We start from the raw sequence: 27,416 nt of genomic DNA, 5'->3' as shown, positions 1-27,416 counted from the left end.
CAAAAGTTGGTTAGTGATAAATTTCCATGATTTTTAGTTTTTTTAAAAGAAATTCCCCGACTTTTTTGGAAGAGAAGAAAATTCCCGGACTTTTTTAAAGAAAAGGAAATTCACAGACTCTTCCCTGATTTCCAGGTAAGTGGCCACCCTGTCGCTGTAGCGACAGGCAACAAGAGACAGTATGAAGCCACCTTGGCCTTCCTGAAGCTTGATCGACAGCTCGAGGCCGCATTATTAGTGCGAGGCAGTGAGAATTCACGCTGTGGTGCGAGGCAGCATGAGGCTATACCGTAGCAGTGTGAGGCCTCAGCCGGTATCAGGGGGGGCTGTGTGCCTGTGTGTGTGAGGTCGCTCGGTGCGATAAGCGTGTATCACGTGACTTACTAGTGACTGAAGCATGCTGGGACACATATTCAGCCATGCTGACAGGTGCGTGGCCGGTAACGGTCGTGCAGCTACCACAATGATCACCACCAACATTACCCTCTTCGACGCTTCCGCGTTTGCTCAGGCGCTTTTTGCTGAAGCTTTTCAGGCCGTCCTCGAGTCGCCGCCGCGCGGTCAGGAAGCTCAACGTCGCCTGGCCGGCCGCCTTGAACGACATGCGCTTGCTGCGGTTGTTCATCGACTCGCGCCGCGCCTCGAACGACGACGACGACTGCTGGTGTTCGCCGGCGCTGTCTTCTTCGTGGTCTGATTTCGCTGAACGTTTCCAACCTAGAGAACGATACAGAAATATAGTTTAATACTGAGGACAGTTTGCGAATCCAGGGGGGGAAATTTCGAAGTACTTGTCACATCCAAGAAGGCAATATTACCAATGCTGATGGGCTAATCAGACCTTTTAGAACCTTTCAATGCGTCTATCTACACCGCAGTGCTGCGTATAAATTGGTGATGGACTTTGCTAGTACACCGCATCACGGAATATTGATGTAATTGGTAATTAGTTTTTATCGCAGTTTTATCTATTCGTTGTCTTTCATGTGGCAGCACCTATCAATCATAGTGAAATATTAGCGCACCTGTCAATCATCTAGTGTACCTGGCGATCATAGCGAAATATTAGTGCACCTGTCAAACCTGTAACTAATGATACATCGCACCGCGGTGTAGACGTACAATGTTTTAAAATTTTGAATATCCTGCACTTTTGGGAATTGATTAATTGGTGCTGAAAGGGTTAATAACAGGCACAGTTAGCAGCTCTGAAACAAGTTGAATATATCCTGTGTTTTACAATCAGGATGCGTCGCTCAAAGATTATATAAATAACTCTCCATGCTGCATAATACAAGCTTCCATCACCTGAATGAGATACCCAGCCACCAGCAGTGCAAACCCAGACACCTGAGTAAAACCCAAAGTGAACCCGTTTACCCTAAGCTCCGTGACAAACCCAGCCACCAGAGTAAAGACAAAAGTGAACCCAGACTGAATCCAGGGAGAACCCATCCACCAGAGTGAACCCAGCCACCGATAGTTAGATGATTTTTCAGTTATTACCGATGATTCTGTACTTTCCGGCTCGAATCTCGACTGGAGACAATCGAACGGGAGTTTTCGTAGCTGGGAAAATCCGATTTATCAAACTGGGGGCCGACGCGAACAATTTATTACCTGCAAACAGTTGTTAGGACGATAGAAAAGAGAATCGAAATTTTTCGAATTTCTAACGGTTGGTAATCGTCGTAAACAGACGGATTTTTTTCCCCAATTTTTCCGCGTGAACATCCTCTGGCACCGCGCCGAGAGAGAGAGAGACAGGGACGACAGAGATTTTTAAACTGATTGGTCAAGCCGTTGTCATGGTTACATAACGAGAGACCACCCGAAGGCCGTCGTGACGCGTGGATCGCGCACGCTCGTGACAAGTGATCGCGGCAGGAAAAATACGACGACGGGATGGATACGAGAACGTCGTCGCCGAGATCGCGTGACCTTTTAATCCGCCGTCAGCTACGTCTGCGTCTGAATCGCGGCGGAGTCGGCGCGGAAATAAAGCGTTAAATTGGATTAGAATTATTATGACGAGTTTTAAAAACGAACCTTAAAAAGAAAGTGAAAAAAATGTAGAGATGACTCGTTTTGAAATATAACTAATTTCAACTTTTAATTCACAACTGTGGAATTGTATCCAGGGCTGTATAGTGTGTGCTCAACTCAGGGGGTATATATGATGGGCGCATGTGCCCGTAACAAGGCTTGTAATGGGCAGATTAGCCCCTTTTCTTATCTTTTCCAAGCTCCGTCCTCTTTTTAACCCAGACTGGATTTATAGACTGGTATCATCTTTAACCTGGGGAGTTAAGACTCAATTGAAAATAAATTACTTTAGCCTCTTTTTGTTATCTTTTCAGTTGCACAGTCGTGACAAGTCAAAACAAGGTCCTAAATCTTAAGACTGGTCTGAAGTTGTTAGATTGGCTATAGAACTAAGTTGGTCTTAGACTGGTCTTAAGTCTAAGCCATGACTATGCAACTGGCCTCTGGGTTAAACTTAATACCAGTCTATATATAGAACAGGTCCCTGAAGTTTCCAAAACCAAAAAAATCTGAGTGAATAAATTGCGAGAGAATCAGAATTGTGGATCACAATATCCATGATAAAACGATGAGTAAAATCCCACAATTTGAATTGATCTAATAAGTTTACTTAAAATATTTGAAATATTTCGCGTGGTTTCTACCACCAGGGCTACCAACCAGTGAAAAGTGCTATCAGTAACAAATTGAGTTTGTTTTCAGTAACATTTCTGCATTGAAATATTAATCAGTAAACAACAGTAAGACCACCAGTAACATCTTACATATTTCTGTATACATCAAACAAATCAAATCAGTATTTCTCATCATAGAATAGTAACAAATACTGAAAATCAGGAACAGTTGGCAGCTCTCTTCTACAGTCTAGAAATTGCGAAGTACTTACCGATATTGAATTTACTGAATTTACGTTTAGGAGTACTCGGGTTGGACGGCGGGTCGTCCTCCGTAGCCGACATGCTCATTCTACACGGACTCAGTTTTAGGTGTTTAGCGTGGGCCGGGTCATCGAGGGTTTCCGTGTCGCTGGCGGCCATATTGTACGAGGAAGACGACTGCTACAACGAAAACGACAAGTCTTACCGGGAGAGGCCATGTTTATTTGACTTTTTCCCTGATTATTCGCTGATATGCAAATTGTGTTCCCTGACTTAATCTGCTAAGAATTCAATCAATTACCAGTGAAATATGTAAAACATAGATTTTTTTAAACTTAGATTTTACACGCGATCTAGCAATCTGAACTAATTTCCCAGACTTTTCCCTGATTTCCAGGTAAGCAGAGACCCTGTTTTTTTTTTCTCAGTTTGGTTACATTTTGAAATACAAACCATCACCAGGACTACAATACTCGGAAAAGTAACAAATCTCATTGAAGGAAAAGCTTGTACATTAATTCCGAGCTCCATGGTATACGGCTTAAAAGGTGATCCAAATATTTTAACGGACACTTTTCTTGAATTTTTCACAGATTTTCTTTCATTTTTCCTCAACAATCGCGACTCCTGTATTACAGGATGGCCAATCTTATCTTGACTAGCTTTTCCCTGACTTTTTTCGCAACACGCGCGTTGTTTTCCCTCTGGCTTGATCAAGAATCCAATCAATTAACACACGATCTAGCAATCTCGATAAACTTCCCCGATTTTTAGCTTTCTTACACAATTCCCTCAATATTCCCCGATGTCCAGGTAAGTTGCCACCCGTATGCGACGTAAAAAGAGGATCCAAATATTTTTAAAGATACTTTTCTTGAATTTCACAGAAAATTCCTCAACAATCGGCGACCCCCGTAATTATCAAGTGTTTTAATATACGGACCTTTTTCTGAGTTCTACGTTTAAACAACGACCGTCTGGATCTGGCGGCGCTAGGAGCAGCGGGCGGCTCTTCGGGAGTACCCGCTGTAGATTTAGTCTCTTTCTCATCTCCGCTGTCCGAAGTCATCGACGTCGTTCGTCTGAAATTTAGAAGAACAAATATTCTCCGTCTAAACCCCCGGTAATAGAGGAAGCAGGCAGGGAGTGGTTCTAACTCTAGCGCCAAGTGAAAGTTGACTTTGGGGAAACTTGACCCGGGTGATACTTGACACGGGAGTGACTGATGAGTTTGAACCGAGAAGGATATCTTTAAATGGAAGAACTAATCAAAAATCATAAGTCAACCAAGAATTGAACTATGGAACTATAGATCAAACTGTAGAACTATAGATCAAACTGTGGAACTACGGATCAAACTGTGGACCTATAGATCAAACTGTGGAACTATGGACCAAACCAGGGATACATGGACCTGTAGAACTACGGAACAAACTGTGGAACTACGGATCAAACTGTGGAACTATGGAACAAATAGTGGAATGGATCACACTGTAGAACTATGAATCCAACTGTGGACCTATAGATCAAACTGTGGATAAATGGATCAAACTGTGGAACTATGGAACAAACAGTGGAATGGATCACACGGTAGAACTACGGATCAAACTGTGGACCTATAGATCGAACTGTAGAACCATGGACCAAACCAGGGATATATGGACCTGTAGCTGTAGAACTGTCAAATTATCAAACTGGCTTGATAAAACATTTTGCTGTAAGGCTTAAATATAGGTAGGATTGAAAATGGACTAATTTCAACTTGGGTCCAGGTTGAACATACATGTATATTTAGTCAGATATTCTAAGAATCTGTGAGATACATACTTGATTGGTTGAGGATGTTTAGGTTTGGTTTTTTTAATAGAAGGTCTCTCCACAGCATCAAGTAATCCACTTAAAGCAACACGTCTGAACGTACCACCGTGTAACTCTTTAACGTATGTCATCATCTGACGTACATCGCAATATATACTCTACAATATATACACATACAGAAATACATACAATATCATCACAAATACCTTTAGATATCATCATCAAATACTCTTAAATAACTAACAATCAAATACCCTTAAAAAACTAAACCCCTTATATCATCATCAAATTACTCTTAAATACCATCATCAAAACCTTTGATTACCATGATCAATTACCCTTAAATATCATCATCAAATACTCTTAAATATCATCATCAAATACCCTTAAATATCATCATCAAATACTCTTAAATACCATGATCTAATAATACCCTTAAATATCTGAAAACATCAGATAATACCCTTAATAACAATTGGTGAAACAGTGTCTGTGTTGTGACGACGATATATAGAGAATCCGACACACTGATATAACTAGAAAGATGAAACTTTTCGGAATTCATCTTTCGTTATATTAGTGCAAGATTCTCTATAATAGCCTTATATATCAAATACACTTCAATATCATCACATAAATAGCCTTAAATATCTGATTAATACCCTACAATATCTGATTTCCTGATCAGACAAATATCTCATCCAATTTTACCGAGAGCTGATTATCTGAAAAACTGATGCTGAAATATCTGATTTTGTGATCAGACATATATTCGATCCGATTACTTTTTTCGAAGAGGTTTTTGAGGAATAAACCACCGCATTGATACTCACGATATTCTCGTGACTGTGCAGTTCCTTCCACGACTCGACGAATCGCGAAACCAAAGGTTTCAATATATGAGCCATGACCGTACCCTCGATACCCTTCACGCCGGCACCACCTATGCTCTGTCCGAAATTGACGGCGTACCCAGTCCGCGACGGCGCGCCGCTTTCTTGCGAACCGCGTTTCTGAGCTGCAATAAGAGAAAACGAAGAGTTTATTATCACGAAAGTTTAGCCGACTAAACGCGAGGATGGACTGGGCCCTGAAATAGCGAGCCATAATTAACTGGTCCCTCAAGATAAACTGTGGTCCCTGAATATATTGGGTCACTGAATAAATTGGTATTAAGATAAACTGTGGAATAAATTGGAAAAATAGGTCGAAAGATTAACTGCAGACACTGAACAAATTGGGTCAACTGAATAAATTGGTCTATAGATAAACTTCGGTCACTGAACAAATTGGGTTATTGAATAAATTGGTCTAAAGATAAACTGTGGTCCTGAGTAAATTGGGTTATCGAATAAATTGGTCCAAAGATAAACTGTGGTCCCTGAATAAATTGGGTCATTGAAAAAATTGGTCCAAAGATAAACTGCAGACCCTGAATAAATTGGGTCATTGAAAAAATTGGTCCAAAGATAAACTTCAGTCACTGAATAAATTGGGTTATTGAGTAAATATCGTCTAAAGATAAACTGTGTTTCTGAATTAATTGGGCCATTGAATAAATTGGTCCAAAGATAAACTGTGGTCACTGAATCAATTTGGTCATTAAATAAATTGGTCCTCGGATAAAAGCGGATGGATTTAGTCACTTTGTAAAACGCAATCTGTTTGAATGATTAAATGAATGGTTTATTGGTTGTTTAAAGGTTGAACCAGAGAGATTGATAATGACAGTTTACATGCATGGCAGACGACGCCAGACCATTATCACCGGAAACTGATTATTAATAACAACATCCTGGTTAATATTCAACTAGATGAAGCGAGTGAGAGCAGATAGAGGAGAGAGGGAGGCGGGAAGGCTGAGCAGAGAGAAAGAAAAGAGGAGAGAGGGAGGGAGAGAGAAGCAGAACAGATAGAGAAGAGAGGAGAGGGAAAGGGAGGGCGAGAGAGGGAGAACAGTTAGAGAGAAGAGAGGAGAGAAAGGGAGAGAGAAGAGAGGGGATAGAAAGATAGAGAGAGGGGGGGCAGAAAGAGGTAGACAGAGAGTAGAGAAGAGAGAAGGGAGAGTTAGAGACAGGTGAAGGAGATAGAGAGGTATTGAGAAGAGAGAGGAAAGTTTGACAAGGGAGAGGTAGAGAGGTAAGTGTTTTTATGATTGGACCTGTGAGAGGGCAGCAGGGGGGAGAAGAAGGGGGCGGTGTAGTGATATTGTTCAGATGTTAAGACCTCCTGTGTGTGTTGTGACGGTGCGTTTGTAATAATGATCACAGATCCAATAACAATCCATCATTCATTCATTTATCACGAGTCATGACTTTCTCCTCCTTCTCCTTCTCACTGCTGCTGCTGCTGTAAACTCTATTCATAAACAGAACCTGATTCATTGTAGAGGTTTAAATATAACACATCTCATCGGTGGCAAATCGACAGGACCCAATTGCAGATTCCCAAACACCAGACATTAGATCTTATTTTTATCAGCACACTTTCAAAAACTGATCATCCACACTTCACATGTTCAGTACTTCACCAGAGACATTTTTACTCGAAAATGAACTACAAACACCAGACATCAGACATTTTATCAGCAAACTTTCTGAAACTGATAGTCCACACTTCACACGTGCGTTCAGAACTTCACCAGAGATATTCTTCATTGAAAATGAACTAAAAACACTAGACTAGACATAAGACCTTTTATCAGCAAACTTTCTGAAACTGATCACCCACACTTATTTACAAACACCAGACATCAGACACATTTATCTGCACACTTACTTGTAGGTGAATAAGTACTGGACGAATTTTGTCCGACTTCCGAACAAAATCCGAGAAACGAATGCATGAAGTCGACGATGTCTTGTAGCGGTTGTTTACCGATGAATTCTCGCAGATATTTCCGGAATTGAGCGATGTGGATTCGCTGTAAACGCTGCAAACAATGGAGTCCTTTCTGTCGGACCTGTTCGGCCCCGGTGCCGCGGAATCCGTCCCCGCACCCGTTTGGACAGCCCATCGCTTTGAATATCCTACGGTCAAATGAAAAACGATGGATTAGAAAACGGCAGTTCTAACAGTATTTCGCAAACTACTTTCATCGATGTCTTCATGTTTTTCTACGTCTAAATGAATATCTTACTCAATTCTCAATTTTCAGCGATAAATGTTTTGTCGCTTTTGGTTTAACCCTTTCAGTGCGTCTACACCGCAGTGCAGTGTATGAATCGGTGATGGATTTTGCTAGTACACCGCACTGTGGTGTATTGAGTTAGTTTTTAGTTTTTATCTCTATACAAAGATGACAGCACCCGTCAAACATAGTGAAATATTAGAACCTGATGATACACTGCACTGCGGTGTAGACGCATTGTAGTGCTATTCCTGTTATTCAACACACTAGGGTGGAATTTTCCCAAATTTTCACATTTTCTCCAGCAGTATAGGATATTACTTAGTCAGCACGGAAAGGGTTAAAGGACTGTCTCAATTTTCTGCTAATACTTAAAAGAACCATCATTAAATTATCAACTTTTCAGAAGTTTTTAAGTCGAACTGCACGACACTGGACCACGTTTACACAGTTTTGATTCCGAAGTTAAATGAAATAATAAAAAGATCACAAACTCACAATGGACAACTGTAGAACCGGGTCGAGACCCAACTCAACTGTAGGACTGGGTCCAGACTCAACTCTATGGAACCGGGTTCAGAGACACAACTGTGTAACTGGGTCCAGACTCAACTCACAACTGTGTAACTTGGTCCACACTCAACTCACAACTGTGTAACTGGGACCAGAGATTATACTTTCTAATTACCTAATCACGCATTCCATGGCTAGATTATGCATTGTCATCTGTTGTGATTTTTTACTCTGGTCGGAGGATGCAGCAGCTGCTGCTGCTGGCTTACGAGTCGCAGCTGGAGAATCCTTCTCTTCCTTATTCATCGTCATGGATACGCCCTTTTTATCGTTATCGTTGTTATTCGTGTTGTTATTATTATTCTCTTCGACTTTAACTTTCTTCGTTTTTTCGATGACGTCCAAATCGAGCAGCACGTGCAGTATGTTGAGCATGGTCTCCGAGACGCGCGCGGTCACGCGACCCATCGTCACCGCGTGCACGGCCTTCAACACGACCTGGTAGTTGATATGGCCGTTCTGCTGTATGTAGTGCACGGCGCCGGTGACCTCTTCGACCGGTTCCTCGCACGAGTAACTGATGTTCGAATCGGTGAGACTGCGCGGCAGCTGCGGGAAGTGCGTGCCAGTCGTCTCCGACGCGAGGCTCTCGCGTTTCTGCTGCGACCGATTCGACGGCGTCGGCGACGCGGACGGCGAGTCCTCGGTGATCGTGATGATCGGCTTGCTCAACGACTCGGGACGCAAGCTCAAAGTGCGCGTCACCGCGTCTTTTAAACTGTTGAAGTACTGCGCGGGCGTCGACGTCGACGCCAGACTCTGTTGGCTCTCGGTCTCGGCGAGGCCTGTCGTGCCCGTACTAGCGCCCGCGCCCAATGACGGTAAACTCTTGCGCCGCGTTAAATCCGAGAAGCTACCGTTCGGGCTGTCGTAGTCGTCGTCGTCAATGCTGTTGTCGTGGTTACCGCACGCGTAATTAGCCATCGCCGAGCTCGGTCTCGGCGGCGGAGTCTGTTCCTCGTCCTTTTCGACTTTCATATAATCCTTTGATTTCTCTTTCTCTCGATTGTTGTCGTCGTCTTCGGCGACGTCGTTGCTACGACGATGATTATCACGTTGTTTACGGTAACGGGATTCGCGCGCGGTCGCCGCGACGACCGGCTCGTCGCCGTCCAGACTCTCGATTCGCGACAATTTCGACTTCGTGTCGAAGAACTGCCGCAGTTCGGAAACGCGCATCTTCTTGTTGGCGATCTCGCGGCACACCGGCGGGATTACGCTAAACGACGGCTTGATGCTGTCCAACAATGACCCGTCAGACATGCTGCTGCCGAGTTCATCCTCACTGCCCTTCGGGGACGACGGCGTCCGGTACAGCGAGACCATGATCTCTGGAACGGGTAGCGACTTGCTGCGTTCGCGCGTAGTCTCCGTGCGCGTCAGCTCGTCGTTGACCTCGAGCAGCCGGCGGTGCACGTAACGCAGCGCCCAGTAGACGCCGTCCTCGCTCCATGTCGGGCTGAACAAACAGCGCAGCACGCCGACGTCGAAGTAACTCGCTGCCAGGATGTCCGGATTCGGCGGGCCGCGCGCCGAACTGGCGATCGCGTTTTCGATGCGCTGCTTCAGAAAGTCCTTGTCGAGCGGCGACGCGAGTTTCTGAAACGCGGCGCTCAAACGGAAGTTATCGTTATTCGCTCCCCCACCTCCTCCGCCTACGACTCCGACACCCCCTCCGACGCAGCGACACGGCCCGAACAGCTCGCCCTGCTTGTTATAGATCACCGTGTTGCACACCTCGCAGACGACCTCCATCGTGACGGACTGCGTGTCGGAGATCGTGCCGCACACGTCGCTCATACGAGCCAACGGCGCCAGCGGACTGGTCAACGACTCGACTAGGCTCGTGCGTTGACTGACCGGGTCGACGCCAAGGTAAATACCCGGTATGTTATCGGCCGAACAGCCCTTGCCGATGTAGATATTCGCGGCGTTCGTGTTCAGTTTCAACATGCTGTGGTTCGCTTTCAGCACGTTGCGTTTAGGTTTGACGGACGTCGCGAAGCACGGTATGTCCGGTTGTTGATAGTCCCACAACGGTTCCCACAAGCGCAAACCGTTCTCGAGTTTCAACGTTTGGAAATCTGACTCGGCGACCGTGTGGACCAGCGGCGCCATCAGGTAGACGAACAGTTGTATGACGGTGAGGCTGTGCAAGGCGATGTTCGCCGATTTCAGGCCGTTTTTCTCGTCGTTGTCCTCGCACTCGGACGCCGCGTCCAAGACGATCCAGTGCAGCGTGTACAGCAGTTTCGTCTCGCTCGCGCTGAACTTCTCATCGGGGTTGTTCAGCTTGCGGTTGAGCAGCAGCGCGGCGCAGCAGTGCACGATGTGTGGGAACGCGGCCTGTATCAGGCGCCACCGCGATATCGACTGTATCGACTCGCACAACGCCGGAGACTCGCCGTGCAGTATGTTCTGCACCAGGACGCGTTCGAACGACTGAAAAATACAGAAACTAAGAATTAGTTATCATCATTATTTATCATGATTATTATCGTTATTTCCTGTGAACTATAGTTCAAAAGTCAAAATATCTTATAATTATCTGTAAAATACTATATTCATAGTACATACATAATGTAGACAGAGATGATGAGATAAACGATGATTTAGAGATACTCTCAATGAGTACCCCTCACCCTAGTATATACCCTGCCCAATGAGTACCCCAAGCTCTTGTAGGTAACCTGCCCAATGAGTATCCATAACTCTTCTAGGTACCCTATACCCAATGAGTACCTCTAGCCCTAGTAGATACCTTGCCCAATGAATACCCCTAGCTCTAGTAGATAGCCTACCCAATGAGAACCCGCAGCTCTAGTAGACACCCTGCCCAGTGTGTACCCCTGTAGATCAATGGATACTCCCAATTAAATGAATAAGGACAATCCTTCTTTCAAGATCAAAGCAGCATTCTGATAGCTTCATCTGATGGAGCAGCACGAGTAGTCAATAAATGATGCTCTAAACGATACCTCTAACGCGATGTACCCCACAGTCTATACCCCTCCCCCTAGTAGATACCCTTAATGCGGCGTACTCCCCCTAGTTTATACCCCCAATGTACTCCCCCTAGTTTATACCCCCAATGTGTAGCCCTCTAACATTCCGATAGCTTTCTCTAGCAGAGCAACCTAGACATCGATGAGGACACAGGGCAGCATTACAATATCGACATCGGTCGAGGAACAAGCGAATCGAGGAATAGGGAGAGGTGAGAGAGGAAGAGGGAGAGGTGAGAGAGGAAGAGAAGGAGAAGAGATGGAAAGAGACGAAGAAAGTCTGACTAGCTAAAGGCTCGATCATAAGCAAATTTAGAGTTCAAAAGACGTGATGAGATGTCAACGATTGAATTGACGATCTTTTGAAGATTGACGAACCACAAAGAGAACAACTTCTACCGATACGGCCTCAGGGACGTTCTGTGCTCTCTCTCCTCTCCGCGCTCTCTCTCCCTCTCTCTCTCTCTCTCTCTCTGCTCTCTCATCTGATTAAATCATATTGTTAGTAATGATCAATAGCCGTATAGTGGCATGCCTTGATCTCTGACATCGGTTTGATCTTTCAATTCCCGATTGTCTCAAAGGTTCCCGATAATGTCATTAGTCGCGGCCTCCCCGCGCCCTATACCGGCGTAAATACAGCATGTCTCGCATCGTTTGAACTGTAACCTAACCCCCCCTCCCCCCAATTATAGAACAGGAAAACCTTTTACCGAATTTGATAAAAATAAAGCATTATTTACGCGTATCAAAAGATCAATTCCGTACTCACAGCCACAGGGAAAAGGGGGGGGGGTGAATGTTATTTTTCAGATTTGTTTCTTTTTAAAGTTTTATTTCTATTGCGTTGTAATCATCATTATTTCAGCAATTGAGTAAGAATTCCATTCCTTTTAGGCTTTTCTTTCTTAATTACTTGGAGTAGGTTTTTTCATTACTCCTATCATTGGAAAAAGATTCATCACAATTTTCACTCCTTTTTCATTTTTTTCTGCAGTCCTTCGTTTGTTTGTTGGCTTTACGTCCCTCGGATCTCGGTTTCCCAAAACTAATCCTTTTGGATTATTCATTTAACCTCACGACGGGACGACCTAGAAGTGTCGCCCGCGCACTCTAAGCAGCCAGAGATTTTAAGCGGAAAATACTCCAATAATAAAAAAAAAACTTTTATTTTCATTTTCTTTCCTGTTCCCTTCCATTTTAAAACGCTTAGTATAAAAAAATCTTTTTAATTTTCCTTTCTTGAAAAAATCCTCTCTCCGAGTAATGGAAAAAACAGGTCGCAGCTACTGATACCGCGAAAGCGTTTGAAATAGCCACGGGGAAAAATACGATTTATGAAAGACAGAAATAAAGAGAGAGACCAGGGCCATGCGTGATATATTTACTATCGAGTTACCATAGAAACCGATAATATACATATATATATATATATATATATATATATATATATATATATATATATACATATATATATATATATATATTTGTTGCTTATATCATGGACCGTTAAACGATATAAACGTTGATAGGTTTTTTTCGCTTCAGAAGGCTGGGACTAACGGACCGGCGCGAGGCGCGGTACCGGCGTTGCGGCGTATATAGCTTTTTAGAGAAAAAATACCGCGCGTTCGTTCGAGCGCTTTTGAATCCGACAGGTTTGAAAATGTTTGATGCGACTGATACGTGCAATTACTGATTCTCTCTAGGTATCAATGTATCGGAGACAGTCGAGAATTACGCCGAAGGTCTGATGGTGATATCTATTGAAATGAAGCTTGTTGATATAAGATGGTGTTTGTTGAACGATGATTGATTGATCACCGCACGCGGCTGACTGCGTCGGTTTTATGCAAATATTTCTCGATCTCTCGATTTCATATCTTTATCGCTGCCCTAAAAAATAAGCCTTCCTTTTCCATTCTTCCCCTCATTCTCTCCTCTCTTTTCACTCTTCATCTTACTCATTCCTCCTTACCCACTCGCATTTTTTCCTCTCCTCTCTCTCCCCTCTCACTTTCACCTCTCTCCTCACATTTTCTCCTCTATACAAACTATAGCCCTCCCTTCTCCCCGACATCTCCCTTATCTCGTCCCTTCCTTCTACTCTCTCCATCTCCCATCCCCTCATTTTCTTCTCTCACTCCCTCTCTCTCCCTGTCACTTTCTCCTCTCCTCTCTCCCTTTCACTTTCTCCCCTCCTCTCCTCTCCCTCCCTCTCTCTCCTTTTTCTCTTTGTCACTTTCTCCTATACTCTCCCTCTCACTTTCTGCTTTCTCTTCCTCTCTCCTCTAAACTCCTAACCCCCTTCTCTCTCCCCTACAAACTACCTCTCCCTGCCTCCTCTACTCTTTCTCCCTTTTCTCTCTACTCTTTCCTTCTTACCCTCTCTTCGCTCTCTATCATATTCTCCTCTCTTCTCTCTCTCCATCACGTTTTCTTCCCTCTCCGTCACTTCTCCTCTCCCTCCTCTTATTCTATCCTAACCCACTTCTCCTTCTCTCCCCTATCCCACTCATCGGACTATAAAACCGGGGCCTAGTAGAGCACTTCATTACACATTCACAAATGTTTACATTTGTTTACTGCGTGAGGCCCTCGAGAGGAGGACATATATAGACTGCATTTTACTGGTTCTACTGCTGCTGCTGCTGCGGCTGCTTCTGCTGCTGTTGTTGACATTTTAGAAGTTTTTCGTCAATCATAAAAAAAAATAAGAAACTAAAAATCCAATAGTGATAAAATATGACAAGGCAATTTATAATTTCAGGGGCAAAGACCTGGTAATAACCGCTTAGAGACTTCATAAAACATTGATAATGGCCTAAATTCTGTCTAAAATATTGGAAATGACCTACATTGAGTTTAAAACATTAAAAATGACCTAAATTCAGTTTAAAACATCGATAATGACCTAAATTCAGTATAAAACATTGATAATGACCTAAAACATTGATAATGGCCTAAATTCAGTTTCAAACATTGATAATGACCTAAATTCAGTCTAAAACAGAAAATCCTAAATTAAGTCTAAAACATTTAAATGACCTAAATTGAGTTTAGCATCAGGTTTACCTATGGAAATACTTAATCAAAAGTTTGATTCTGAACTTGAAATAAGTACATATTACAAAAGATCTAATCCAAGCGTCAAACTTGGAGAACTGTATCCACAACTGTGAAACCGGGTCTACAACTGTAGAACTGTGTCCAAAACTGTGGATCTGGGGCTACGACTGTGGAACTGGGTCCACAACTGTGGAACTTTGTCCTGGTAACGGGTAATACCCAGGGTAATGCGGCGGGTATACGAAGAGTATTACATTTAGCGTTATGTGTAATATGAACCGGAATGAGGCCACTCAAGTTAATAACAGATCACGACAAAAACCGAAAACACAACAAATCATTCGTCGCTCGTCGCTCGTTCGGTGTGTTCCAGCCATCCACGCACCGCGTGTCGTTTATTACCATGGTTACCGGTCCTGTTAGTGACACAATCTGACGAATTCTTCCCGTGCCGGTTTCCTACCGAGGATTAGCACAGATTTACCGAGAACTGAGCGGGGGAGAGTAGAGAGAGAGAGAGAGAGAGAGAGAGAGAGAGTGAGAGCTGAGATAGCAGAAACTAGCAGTGATTTATCACCGACTTGGTGGAGATTGTGGAGATTGTGTCCACTAGCTATAAACAGCGCAGGACACATAACTCACTGCGACACTAAAACCAGGAACCATTTCTACCATTCAAGACCCAGTTCCTCGGTTCTTGTTACATTTCCACAGTTCTCGATCCAGTTCCACATTTCTAGTTACAGTTCCACGGTTCTATTAGCCTAACAGTTCTACAGTTCTGTATACAGTTCCATAGTTCTGAACCCAGTTCCATGTAGTTATAATTCCACAGTTCTAGATCCAGGATCCAGTTCCACAGTTCTGTATAGTACACAGTTCCGTAGTTTCTAGACACAGTTCCACATATATTTAGACCCAGTTCCATAGATCTGAACCCAGTAAGAAAGCCACTTAATATTAGGATGGATATATGAGAGCTGTGGGTACTGGAGTGTGTAATGGGTAGTGTAGTGTGATCTGTGCATTTGTGGCCAGCACACAGATCACATTGTTCATTGGGGTTTGGTCCAGGACTCGCGAGATTTTCAACAACACGGAAGTAACGCGTAATAAATGATGACTTGAATTGCATGACTACCAACCACCCCTCATTATTGTTGGAAAACTAAACTTTCCGCACTGACTAAAAATTAGTAATAATAATTAATAACATTTTAGAAATGGCCAGAATTTTAACTTAGGTTCTATCTCATTTTTATTTTACAATTGCGATTGGTATAATTTTTTTTAAACGGCCGTTAAGGCTTCATGTTTCGTCTGCAATTCACTGCAAATAGTTACGCAACTACGCACATTTCAGTGTTTTTGGCAGCTGTACACTCAATCGGCACCGTTCGTGACTAGCTTCACTGCGGAATTATCATTAATTAACATCGCCATATCACATCATCAACTTATATTGTGCCTTAAAACCCTAACAGCCGAAATAATTGAAATGCACACACGATTTCTATCATTGAAAATTGAGAGAGTGGCCGTGTTTGTGTTCTGCTGCTTCGCGTAAATCCCGCGCGGTGGCGCAACCGCGCGGAGTGGGGCCGATACGTCCAGTTCCATAGTTGAAGACTCAGTTCCAGAGTTACTGGACCCAGTTCCTACAGCTCTGAACCCAGTTCTGAAGTTTTGGAATCGGTTCCGCAGTTCAGGATCCAGCTATAAACAAATGACCTCATACTCGTGGGTATTGTCTGTCTGGTACGTTAGATGTTGACGGCACATTTTCTACGAATTTGAACCAGTTTTCAGACACATCGATTACTGACACTGATTCTCTCTCTCTCTCTATATATATATATAATTATCAACATCTCAAAGAATCTCATCAAATATAACTAGACTGAAATAATCAATAATCAATAATACCTAATCAATGATAACCGATCAATAAAATATCATCGATAACCGAGATACGTAATGAGTATATCGGACGATGACAAAAAAGATGCTGCGAGATGGTTCTCACATCTCAGACCAGACCTCATATACCTCGTTCCTAACCCTCTCCATTTTCCTCCCTCCTTCATAACCCTCTCCCTTTACCCTTCCTGCCTCTCCCTTTACCTTACCTCCTAACCCTCCCACTTTACCGTCCCTTCCTGCCCCTTTCCTAACCCTTTAACCTCCATCTTTCCTTCATAACCCTCTCCATTTACCCTTCCTACCTCTTTCCTGACCCTTTAACCTCCCTCCTTCCTTCATAACCTTCTCCCTTTACCCTCCCTCCCTGCCTGCCTATACTTGCCTCCAGCCTAATGCTCCACCTTTTTCTCTCTTTCCCTCCCTGCTACCAAATTGCCTCCCTAAATTACTGCCTGCCTTCCTTCCACTCTCAGATTCACCCTCTCTGCCCCCTATTTCCTACCACTCTCTCTCTCTACCCCATTCTCGTTACCCTTTCCCTCTCCCACTCCCACATCGCTGTAATAGTTTATTTCACTGTTTATTACGTAATTCCGGTTTGTTTGTTTGATTTAGAATTGTGTAAATAATGAACTGCAACAGATTTCAATCAATAATCTAAATATTAGTGATTAACTTTCTCATTCTGAGAAACTCAGACATGTATAATTTCCCTCCAATCTTATAGTGGTTATTTCTCCTCATTTCAACATAGCTTTACCATGGTATCAGGACAATTGCCCCCCCGGACAATTTCCCCCCCAAATTAAATCTTTTTAATCTAAAAGTAACACAGATATTTACTTCAAATTAATTAGACAAAGTGAACTCATTCTACTAATTTTTTTAGGACTGCTTTAAAGTTTTTGATTGGCTAAAGTAACACTTAAATTAATTCCAATAAATTAGCCAACATTAACTAATGCCCTAATAAGTGGACTAATTAAGTTTTCTTTAATTTGGTAAGTGAATTATTATAGCTCAAGGACTGATTTAAAGTTTTTGATCTGCACACAACATCAGTAATTCTATATCTCATAAATCTATATTCAATAATATACAAATGAATTTCTAAGTAAAGTATTTAGGTGGTGTTAATCCAAATCAAAAAGGATTTTATTCGGGGGGGGGGGGGTAATTGTCCTAGGAGGCAAATGATTTACAATTGACTCTGAACTCAGGATTCAGTTCCACAGTTGTGATTTAAAATTGACTCTGAACTCAGGATCCTGTTCCACTGTTATGGGTTAGAGTTAACTCTGAACTCCAGGATTCAGTTCCACAGTAGTGATTTAGAGTCAACACTGAACTCAGGATCCAGTTCCACAGTTGTGATTTAGAATCAACACTGAACTCAGGATCCAGTACCACAGTTGTGAGTTAGAGTTAACTCTGAGTTAATTTTCAATGTTTTAGAGTCAAATGAAACTCCGAACTGTGGAACTAGGTCCAGCATAACAACTGCGATATATAACCGGAAATCTGTACACGGAGCTCAGAGTGTCGCGGGGTGTCAGTAATTTAAACCTGTAGTAAATCACTGTACGTGGTGGTCGGTCGGTAGTGATTGATATCTACTCCCGGATTAAATCTATTTATTCTCGGCTAATATTGACGGTCGACGGTCGGTCGTTGGTTCTGTTCTGTTCGTAGCCGGTAATCAGATTATTATCAAATTCAATCAATATCAATATCGACATTGTAACTGGAGTTACGTGAGAATGGCAGGAGTAAGAGACTGGCGGAGAGAGAGAGGGAGGAGAGACCAGGGAGGGAGGGTAGAGAGAGAGGGAGAGATTAGAGAGGGAGAGGCAGGAGAGACCAGGGAGGGAGGGTAGAGAGATAAGAGAGGGAGAGGGAGGAGAGACCAGGGAGGGAGGGTAGAGAGAGGGAGAGAGAGAGATAAGAGAGGAAGAGGGAGGAGAGACCAGGGAGGGAGGGTAGAGAGAGGGAGAGAGATAAGAGGGACAGGGAGGAGTGACCAGGGAGGGAGGGTAGAGAGAGGGAGAGAGATAAGAGAGGGGGAGGGAGGAGAGACCAGGGAGGGAGGGTAGAGAGAGAGAGGGAGAGAGATAAGAGAGAGGGAGGAGAGACCAGGGAGGGAGGGTATAGAAGGTGAGAGATTAGAGAGGAGTGACCAGGGAGGGAGGGTAGAGAGAGGGAGAGAGATAAGAGAGGGAGAGGGAGGAGAGACCAGGGAGGGAGGGTAGAGAGAGACCGGGGAGGGGGGAGGGAGGGAGGGAGGGAGGGTAGAGAGGAGAGACGGGCAGGGAGAGTAGAGAGGTAGAGGGAAGGAGGAGACTGAGAGGTCATTGTAACTGGAGTTATGTGAGACAGTCTGGCGTATAGAGGGAGGAGAGGGAGAGGGAGAGGGACAGGGAGAGGGACAGCGAGAGCGAGGTATTTATTGTGTAAGGTGTTTATTGGCCGTAACCGTTTATAGACCTCACTCTTATAGAAGAACTGGGAGAGGGAGCAGGAGAGATAAGGAAGAGGGGAGTGAGGAGGGAACAGGATGAAGGGGATCCGTCCTGGTAATCGGGTGATTCACTGCGCGTTCTTACAAACATGGAATGTTTTTATTGGCTGTATATACCCGTTTGTATAACTCGCTCTTATAGAAGAACTAAACGCGAGGCAGAAACTACCCCAGGTGTTTCTGCTTCTCTCTTAAACTGTATCAGGTCAATTAGCCATCAACTATGAGCAACGGCTTTTATATCACACAGGTGAAATTCTTCCAATAAGACCGCCGGAAAAACTTTATATTTCTATTGAAATATCGACATTTTCCGAATGAGAGCCATAAAAAAAAACACATAATATTTCTAGCGAAATTCTCGCAAAATCTTCGTATTTCGGGTGAAATTCCCTCAACGAGCGCGATGAAAAAACTTAATATTTCCGGCGAAATTCTCTCCATCGACTTAATATCAGTTAAATCCAATATTCGAAAACCCCGCTGCGAGTCAAATGAAAGACTGTAGTCGTATTGTTGTAACTAATAATCCCGGGGAGTAAATCTCACGATAGATTAGATTCGCCGCGATCGAAAGCCCGCGCGTGTGAAATTAGAAATCAATTCTCGATTATTCGAATATCGCCGAATGATTCGACTGAGAAATCGGGTATATGTACACAAACGAGATCATTTCTGTATCACCACGGCGTACGACACGGTTATCATCACTGCGCGCGGTGAAGAGACACCGTCTCAGCAATCAGTGAGAATCTCCGAGAAAAGTAAAACATTGAATTGAATCGTCACCGCGAACAGGGGTTAGAGGAGAAAGTGGGAGATAGTTGATTGGAGTATAGAGGAGAACTTAGAGATGAGGGACAGGTAGAGAGAGGGAGATGAGAAACGTAGATAGAGGGACATAGGGACAGAGCGAGGAAGATAGGGAGATAAAGGAGAGAGAAGAGAGAATAATTGGGAGCGGAGAGGTAGAGAGGGAGATGAGAGGGAGGGACAGTGGGAGAGGGAGATGAAAGGACAGAGGAGAGAAGAGAGGGAGATAAAGGAGAGAGAAGAGAGAAGAAATGAGAGGGGAGAGGTAGAGAGGGAAATGAGAGGGAGGGACAGTGGAAGGGAGAGGGAGAAGAGAGGGAGATAAAGGAGAGAGTAGAGAGAGGAGATGAGAGAGAGAGGAAGATGATCTGAAGTAAAAGCAAAATTACACTAGTTATTATACTTTCTTGTGCCTAAAAGATATCTTTATTAGTGAGAAATTGCTGTTCACGTTAAAAGGATTGCTGTTATTAGCCTGATGGTTATCAGAGAATTATTGACTAGTGAATGCCAGTCACCACGCCTGGCTGGTGACCAGTCCGGTCACCACACTTGACTACAGTCATCAGTCTTCGCACCTGACTGGTAACCAGTCACCACACCTGACTGGTGACCGGTCACATAAATGACTGGTCACCAGTCACCGCAACTGATGAGGCCACCAGAACTAAACTAATCAGAGTCAAATCTGAGACACAGCTTCAAATCCTGGTCAGAGCCTAAGGTTAGGGTTACATGATACAGATGTAGGCCAGTCAGGGTAAATTTCAGCATCGGTGGTTGGGGCTATTTCTTTCTTTAAATGTCATAGTTCATGAATCCGGGGCTCATTTCATTAATATTGGCCAAAAAACTGACCGCAATATCCCAGTTTTAGAAACTGTTCATAATATCCGAGTCTCAGTTTTGCCTAACTGAAAGATGTCTCGAAAGAATCGCTCTTTTCGAAAAAAAAGAGAAATTAAAAAATTGCCGACTGTGAGAATTTCGAGGAGTTACATTTCTTCTTGTGCGTATTGAATAATTAATCGACGCGACAATAACACGACGACAGAACCGACGACGGAACTCACAGAGAGTCGACGAAACGGGAACTCTCAAAAACTAAAAACACCACCGCCACCGTCTCCTCCGTAAGAGTTCCGCCTGCTGTCCTGTTCAGTTGTCATAGTAACAATGATTTATCAAGTCACCGGGCAGCGACGGTTCTCGGTAAACGGGGAGAGTGCAGGTAGAAAAAAAAATAGCGGCAACTCGAAAACGCTGGAGAGACCTTCAGCGATTCAGCAGCAGCAGCAACAATAACAGCAGCAGTGGATTGAAGAGTTGTATTCTGTAAGCTGAAGTCAACAGGTTTTTATTCAGCTAATTTCACACGCAGGATTTCAGTAGCATTCAGTAGATTTCCCGATCAGCGGTGTTCACTGGCAATCACTGGCTAACAGTATGTTCAGTGAAGTTCAATGGTATTCAGTGGTGATCAGTGGCGTTCACTAGCGATCAGTGGCATTAACTAGCGATCAGTGGTGTTCACTAGCGATCAGTGGTGTTCTCTGGCGATCAGTGGTGTTCACTGTGATCAGTGGTGTTCACTGCGATCAGTGGCGTTCACTGTGATCAGTGGCGTTCACTAGCGATCAGTGGTGTTCACTGGCGATCAGTGGCGTTCACTAGCGATCAGTGGTGTTCACTGGCGATCAGTGGTGTTCACTGGCGATCCGTGGTGTTCACTGCGATCAGTGGTGTTCACTGTGATCAGTGGTGTTCACTAGCGATCAGTGGTGTTCACTGGCGATCAGTGGCGTTCACTAGTGATCAGTGGTGTTCACTGGCGATCAGTGGTGTTCACTGGCGATCAGTGGTGTTCACTGGCTATCAGTTGTGTTCATGGGTGTTCAGTGGTTATTTAACACAGTATTCATTTTATTTGTGGCACAAACATACATTGAGGAACTTGATCCACATTTCTGATAACCTTGGAATCGGTAGCAGTGAGACCTTTAAACCCAGCTGCTTGATTTAGCTAAGTTAATATAACAATTTGAGACGATACTGAGCTCATTTTACTTCTATAACCAATGTAACAACTTAATACCAGTCTAAGCTCATTTTGGTTCTGTATAACCAATGTAAGAACTTAAGACCACTCTAAGTTCATTTTAGTTCTATAACAAATCTAACAACTTAACACCAGTCTAAGCTCATTTTGGTTCTGTATAACCAATGTAAGAACTAAAAACCAGTCTAAGTTCATTTTAGTTCTTTAACAAATCTAACAACCTAAGACCACTATAAGCTCATTTTGGTTCTACAGTCAATCTAACAACTTAAGACCACTATAAGCTCATTTTGGTTCTATAGTCAATCTAACAACTTAAGACCACTATAAGCTCATTTTGGTTCTACCGTCAATCTAACAACTTAAGACCACTATAAGCTCATTTTGGTTCTACAGTCAATCTAACAACTTAAGACCACTATAACCTCATTTTGGTTCTATAGTCCATCTAACAGCTTAAGACCAGTCTAAGTTCATTTTAGTTCTATAACCGATGTCTTACGACAAAAGATCACTCTTGGAAGTGAAAACTATGTAACTGGGACCAATATTCCTGAAAATGATGATTAGGATGTTGAAACATCGAATGAATCAACTAACAGTTCCTATTCTAAGCGTGCAAGGATTTCAGATATCATCTTTACAACGCGGACTCAAGTATTTTATCGTTGTCGCGTTCAACGCCGCAGTATTGAATAGTTTAGATCAACGGCTTCCTCCTCGCTTTAAAAGTAACCCGAGAGAAACCGACCTCCCTCCCTCCCGCTCCCCCATGGGTATCGCGCGTCCCGCTATCAATATTTATGGTCGTTAAACACTCTTTTCATTTCCGACGGATAGTAACGATGCGCGCGTCGATATCGATCGCCGATTGGTCAGTATCGGCTGACAAGACACAGGCGCGTCGGACAGCCGGACGTATATTAATGCACGCCCATTAAACCCCTTTAATTATTACTATTACGATGATCACTTTTCAAAGGTACATTTTACTATATCTAATACGCGAACGCGTTGATGTATGCTGGGGCATGGTTCGGACGTGAATTCAAATCAATATCAGTAATGTAATGGTCATCTCACTCGTGCGCTTAACAGGAAAATGTGGAAGAGTTTTAAGTTTTTAAAATATTTAATAATCACCACGTTATTACATTTCATGATCCATAATACCGCCGTGTTGTGAGTCATGATTTGACTCGAGAGTAAAACTCGTTCAGAATGAAAACTAATCTTTTAACTCTGAGTTAATTCTATCACTCATAACTGACTGGAGATGGTTCTTAAGGAGCAAGATGGTTTTAAGAGGATGGTTTTTAAGATGGTTTTAAGGAGGGATGAATTTTAAGAAGATGGTTTTAAGGAGATGATTTTTAAGATGGTTTTAAGGAGCGAGATGGTTTTAAGGAGAGATGGTTTCTAAGATGGTTTTAAGGAGGGATGGTTTTTAAGAAGATGGTTTTAAGGAGGGATGGTTTTTGAGATGGTTTTAAGGAGGCATGGTTTTGAGATGGTTTTAAGGAGGGATGGTTTTTAAGAAGATGGTTTTAAGGAGGGATGGTTTTAAGGAGCAAGATGGTTTTAAGGAGGGATGGTTTTTGAGATGGTTTTAAGGAGGGATGGTTTTTAAGAAGATGGTTTTAAGGAGGGGCGATTTTAAGGAGAGATGGTTTTAACTATCGTACAAAAGACCGTTTTAAATCAATCTCCGATGACATTTTCACGTGTGTATGTAATCGACGAACGGTTTAGTAACGTATTGAGCGACGACGCGCGGCGCCGCGCGGTTCAATAAAACACATCTAAATCATCATAAGACAATTTTTACAACATCCGAAAAATCTTCAGACGAGTAAAATTCATACGCGTGTATTGATTATCAGTCTATCTGTTGTATGAGGGCGGCGGTATTGTGGTAACAGTCGCGTGTGGTGACATTTCAAAAGTTCATCGGATATATAGAAATAACAAACGCGGTGTTCAAAAAGCGTCGAGTCTCGAGTAGCCGATAGATAATGCCGTAAAATTCAGCAGAAATCTATCAAGTCGATCGCCCTGAGGGCAACGTTTCCAGCAAAACGGCGACTCTCAGTTGAAACAAAGACGAGAAAGAAAGAAAAATTCAAGTCGATTTTAAACTGAAAGTTTGGATTGTAATCGGCATTACTGGAGTTCCTGAATGTAGGTTCCCCCAATAAATATCCCCCCTCTGGTAAAAAGTTCAGTTTTCTATCAAACTTAAGTAAAAACCTAAATGAAAACAGATGATACTCTTTACAATAATACTTATACTATTACTTTTGAACTAGTTTTTTTCATAGAAATTTTAAAACATGTGATGATATCATTTTCTATGCACATTGCTTGCTAAACGTCACAGAATAATGTCATTTTTTATGCACGTCAGCTAAAAAAGTCACAGGTTATCCGAGGTGAATATTGTGAAAAACACCACGGAAAATGTAAAATTTTGGAAAACTATTTAAGTTCTTCAAGATAAGAATATCGAAGTATTTTATTATACTTTGCTGTGGAATCAAATTTGGGGGGATTTTTTACCTGTTACCGCAAAAAGGCAACTTTCAGTTGAAACAAAGAAGCGAAAGAAATATTCCAAATGATTTTAAACTCAATGCTTGGACCCGGCATTACTTGAGTTACTGGTATCCTTCAGGGGCATCCTAAAATGTTACCCGGCAGTCCGGCAATGCGACTGGAGGTCGTGGAATCTTCCCACCTCGATTCAAACGATCCGGCATAGATTAACCCATTAGCCCAAAGCCGCCCGTATCCGCCCTGCCTATTACACCTCAAGCCGCCCCAATCCGCCCCGGCACTTTTTTCCGTATGCTGCAGAAAACGGTTATATAGTGGGATTCGAGCCTAATATCTTATGATGAACTCGACAACCGAGCCCTCGAAATCAAAACGAACAAAAATCAACATCCTCCTATTTCAATTTCTCGAGTATTTCGAGTATGAACATGACACATCTGAGCGCTCACTTCAAATCCAAGTAACTTTGGGTGAATTTTGGGGGACCAAAAGGACACGATTTCGGCGGCCCACCTCATCAAATCTGACATTATATGAAAGCCTTGACAATTAACTGCAAAATAATTAACTGTAAAAAAAAATTAACTGTAAAATGATGAGCTGGTCGCGGCTACTACTGGGAGGTCCTGGAATCCTACTGGGGCGTTATCGGATTCTACTAGGGGTCGTGGCACCCTTCCGCGCTATACCGCGCTACCTGGGGTTTCAAGCTGTATCTAAGCCGTACTGAACCCCTGGGATCTTTAAATACAGTTTCTATAAATCATCCACTTGTATATTGTATTGTAAATTAAACAGGTGTCGCCCAAGGGTGCCATCTGTCACCCGCCCTGTATATTTGTCAGGTTTTTATGTTCACGCTATAATGCATAGTTGTCTGTGTGTGTGTGTGCAATCAATTCACATGACACTGACTTCATAATAATAATCAACGTGCGCGGCTGATCAATTAAAGACAGTTTATCAAACTCTACCCGTTCTGTGAGAGAGACTGCATGGTGTGTCAGTGTGTATGTAATCAGTATAGAAATGAGAGCTAATCAGTGATGACCTCCGCACCTCCCCTTACCCTATTGCCCCCCCCCCCCGAGTAAAACTTAATTGCCCTCTTCCCTCTTCTTCTCAATGCAACATAGCTGAAACATCGCAAAATTACTGATCTCCCTCAGTCACACAATGACTCCTTTTTTTAAATTCCATTTTTTTAACTCCCTCAACCCACTGACTACAACTCAGGACATCAGTAACGGATTCGAGGTTTCTTTTTCCAAATGGGGGAGAGACCAGAGTAAGAACCTTCCACCGAGAAACTCTGCCGCCACCAGGGTTTGAACCCATGAACCCTGAATTGACGAGACCAGTGACCGGCGGCTTGAACCACTCGAACACTGCACCTCTCCTGAAGAGTGACTCCTAGGGCCCTGTTCCATGGTTCTGGTTTCTGGTGGGGCGTTTACGAGTTCAATTTTCGAACGCGACGAAATATAAATCCACATCAGATGCTGCCGCTACTAATGCTGGTACTGTCGCGCTGCAGCTGCTGAGTAATTATTGTTACGAATACTGCATGAAGAAATAAAATGACAATCCGGAACGGTTTGTATAAAAATGTGTCCCGAGAGATTCGACGATGTCTGTTGCTTTTATTTGTTTCTCATCGACAAAAGACAACTTTTTTTGCTTTGCTTCAACAGCTAAATGAAGATGATTGAAGGGCTTGCTGTCGCAGAGACAGCGGCAGCAAGAAAGCGAGAGAGAGAGAGAGAGCGGGAGAGAGAGAGAGAGCGGAAAGAGAGCGCAGAGAGAAGAGTTGCTGATTGAATTTGCCAGACTAATGCGATTTCTATGTCATCTCATGTTTGATACAGATAATACAATTGTAGCGCGGAATTGAAACGAAAATGACAACATCTCAACAGCAAATGTCTACAGTAACATAGCCGCATCGAGAACTGTGACAGTACCAGTACCAGCAGCAGCAGGAACAGTCAGCAACACCAGCAGCAGCAGCACCACCAGCACAAACAGTAGTACCAGGAGCAGCAGGAACAGTCAGCAACACCAGCAGCAGCAGCACCTCCAGCACCGCATGGAGCACCAGCACAAACAGTAGTACCAGCAACAGCAGCAAGAGCAGTCAGTATCACCAGCAGCGGCACCACCACCACCAGCACATGGAGCAGCAGCAGCACCACCAGCACCACATGGAGCACCAGCACCAACACAAACAGCAGTACCAGTACCAGCAGCAGCAGGAACAGTAAGCAACACCAGCAGCGGCACCACCACCACCAGCTCATGGAGCAGCAGCAGCACCACCAGCACCACATGGAGCACCAGCACCAGCACAAACAGTAGTACCAGTACCAGTACCAGCAGCAGCAGGAACAGTCAGCAACATCAGCAGCGGCACCACCAGCACCAGCTTAAACAGCGGCATCAGCAGCACTAGCACTAACAGCAGCACTAGAACAAACAGTAGTAGTAGCAGCTGACAAAGCAGCAGCAGCAGCACCAACAGCACATAGAGCAGCAGCACCACCACCTCCACCAGCACCAGCTCTACCAGTACCAGCACCAACACGAGCAGTAACAGCACCAGCAACAACCAAAGCAACGAAAGTAGCAACAGCAATATCTATCAACACACAAACAGATAGTAGTAGTTAAATATATCACCATGTGTCGTTCGATGATAATTCAGTTTAGTTTCAATTCGAAACATGTGACGAGGCATAAAATTGAATCTAACGAAACGCAATCCCCTTTTCTATATCAATAATTCAGTATTTCATGATAAGTGTTTTACAAAAAAACAGATGTTTGAATATAAGTCGCGAACAAATAGTGCTGGCGTCATACAACGCAAGGCGTCTAGAGGTCTTGCTAACTGGAACCGGAGTAGAACTATACACCCTGTGACATGTGGCCCGGAAGCAGGATCCTGAGGTTCAAGGAACAGAGTACTGGCACAAGGAACACACCCGGAATCAGGACACAGATTTCTGGGTCCAATGAGCAGAGCCCT

At 43.5% G+C, this 27,416-nt stretch overlaps 1 protein-coding gene across 1 annotated transcript in view; it reads right to left on the bottom strand.

Annotated features, from left to right (window-relative positions):
* The window catches only part of LOC141910544 (protein unc-80 homolog), a 102,395-nt gene that overhangs the window by 53,126 nt on the left and 21,853 nt on the right, over window positions 1-27,416 (bottom strand). Inside the window, exons 3-10 of the mRNA XM_074801236.1 lie at window positions 8,561-10,887; window positions 7,521-7,771; window positions 5,576-5,760; window positions 4,752-4,900; window positions 3,868-4,006; window positions 2,933-3,104; window positions 1,507-1,620; window positions 385-717 (exon numbers count right to left, since the gene is read on the bottom strand). Coding sequence (XP_074657337.1) covers window positions 385-717; window positions 1,507-1,620; window positions 2,933-3,104; window positions 3,868-4,006; window positions 4,752-4,900; window positions 5,576-5,760; window positions 7,521-7,771; window positions 8,561-10,887 — 3,670 coding nt within the window. The remainder of the gene's footprint in view (window positions 1-384; window positions 718-1,506; window positions 1,621-2,932; window positions 3,105-3,867; window positions 4,007-4,751; window positions 4,901-5,575; window positions 5,761-7,520; window positions 7,772-8,560; window positions 10,888-27,416) is intronic.

The sequence above is a fragment of the Tubulanus polymorphus genome, chromosome 9 (genome assembly GCF_964204645.1).
Source record: "Tubulanus polymorphus chromosome 9, tnTubPoly1.2, whole genome shotgun sequence".
Taxonomy (NCBI): domain Eukaryota; kingdom Metazoa; phylum Nemertea; class Palaeonemertea; order Tubulaniformes; family Tubulanidae; genus Tubulanus; species Tubulanus polymorphus.
Note: the sequence above shows the minus strand (reverse complement) of the source record. Positions and strands in the feature narration are given on the sequence as shown.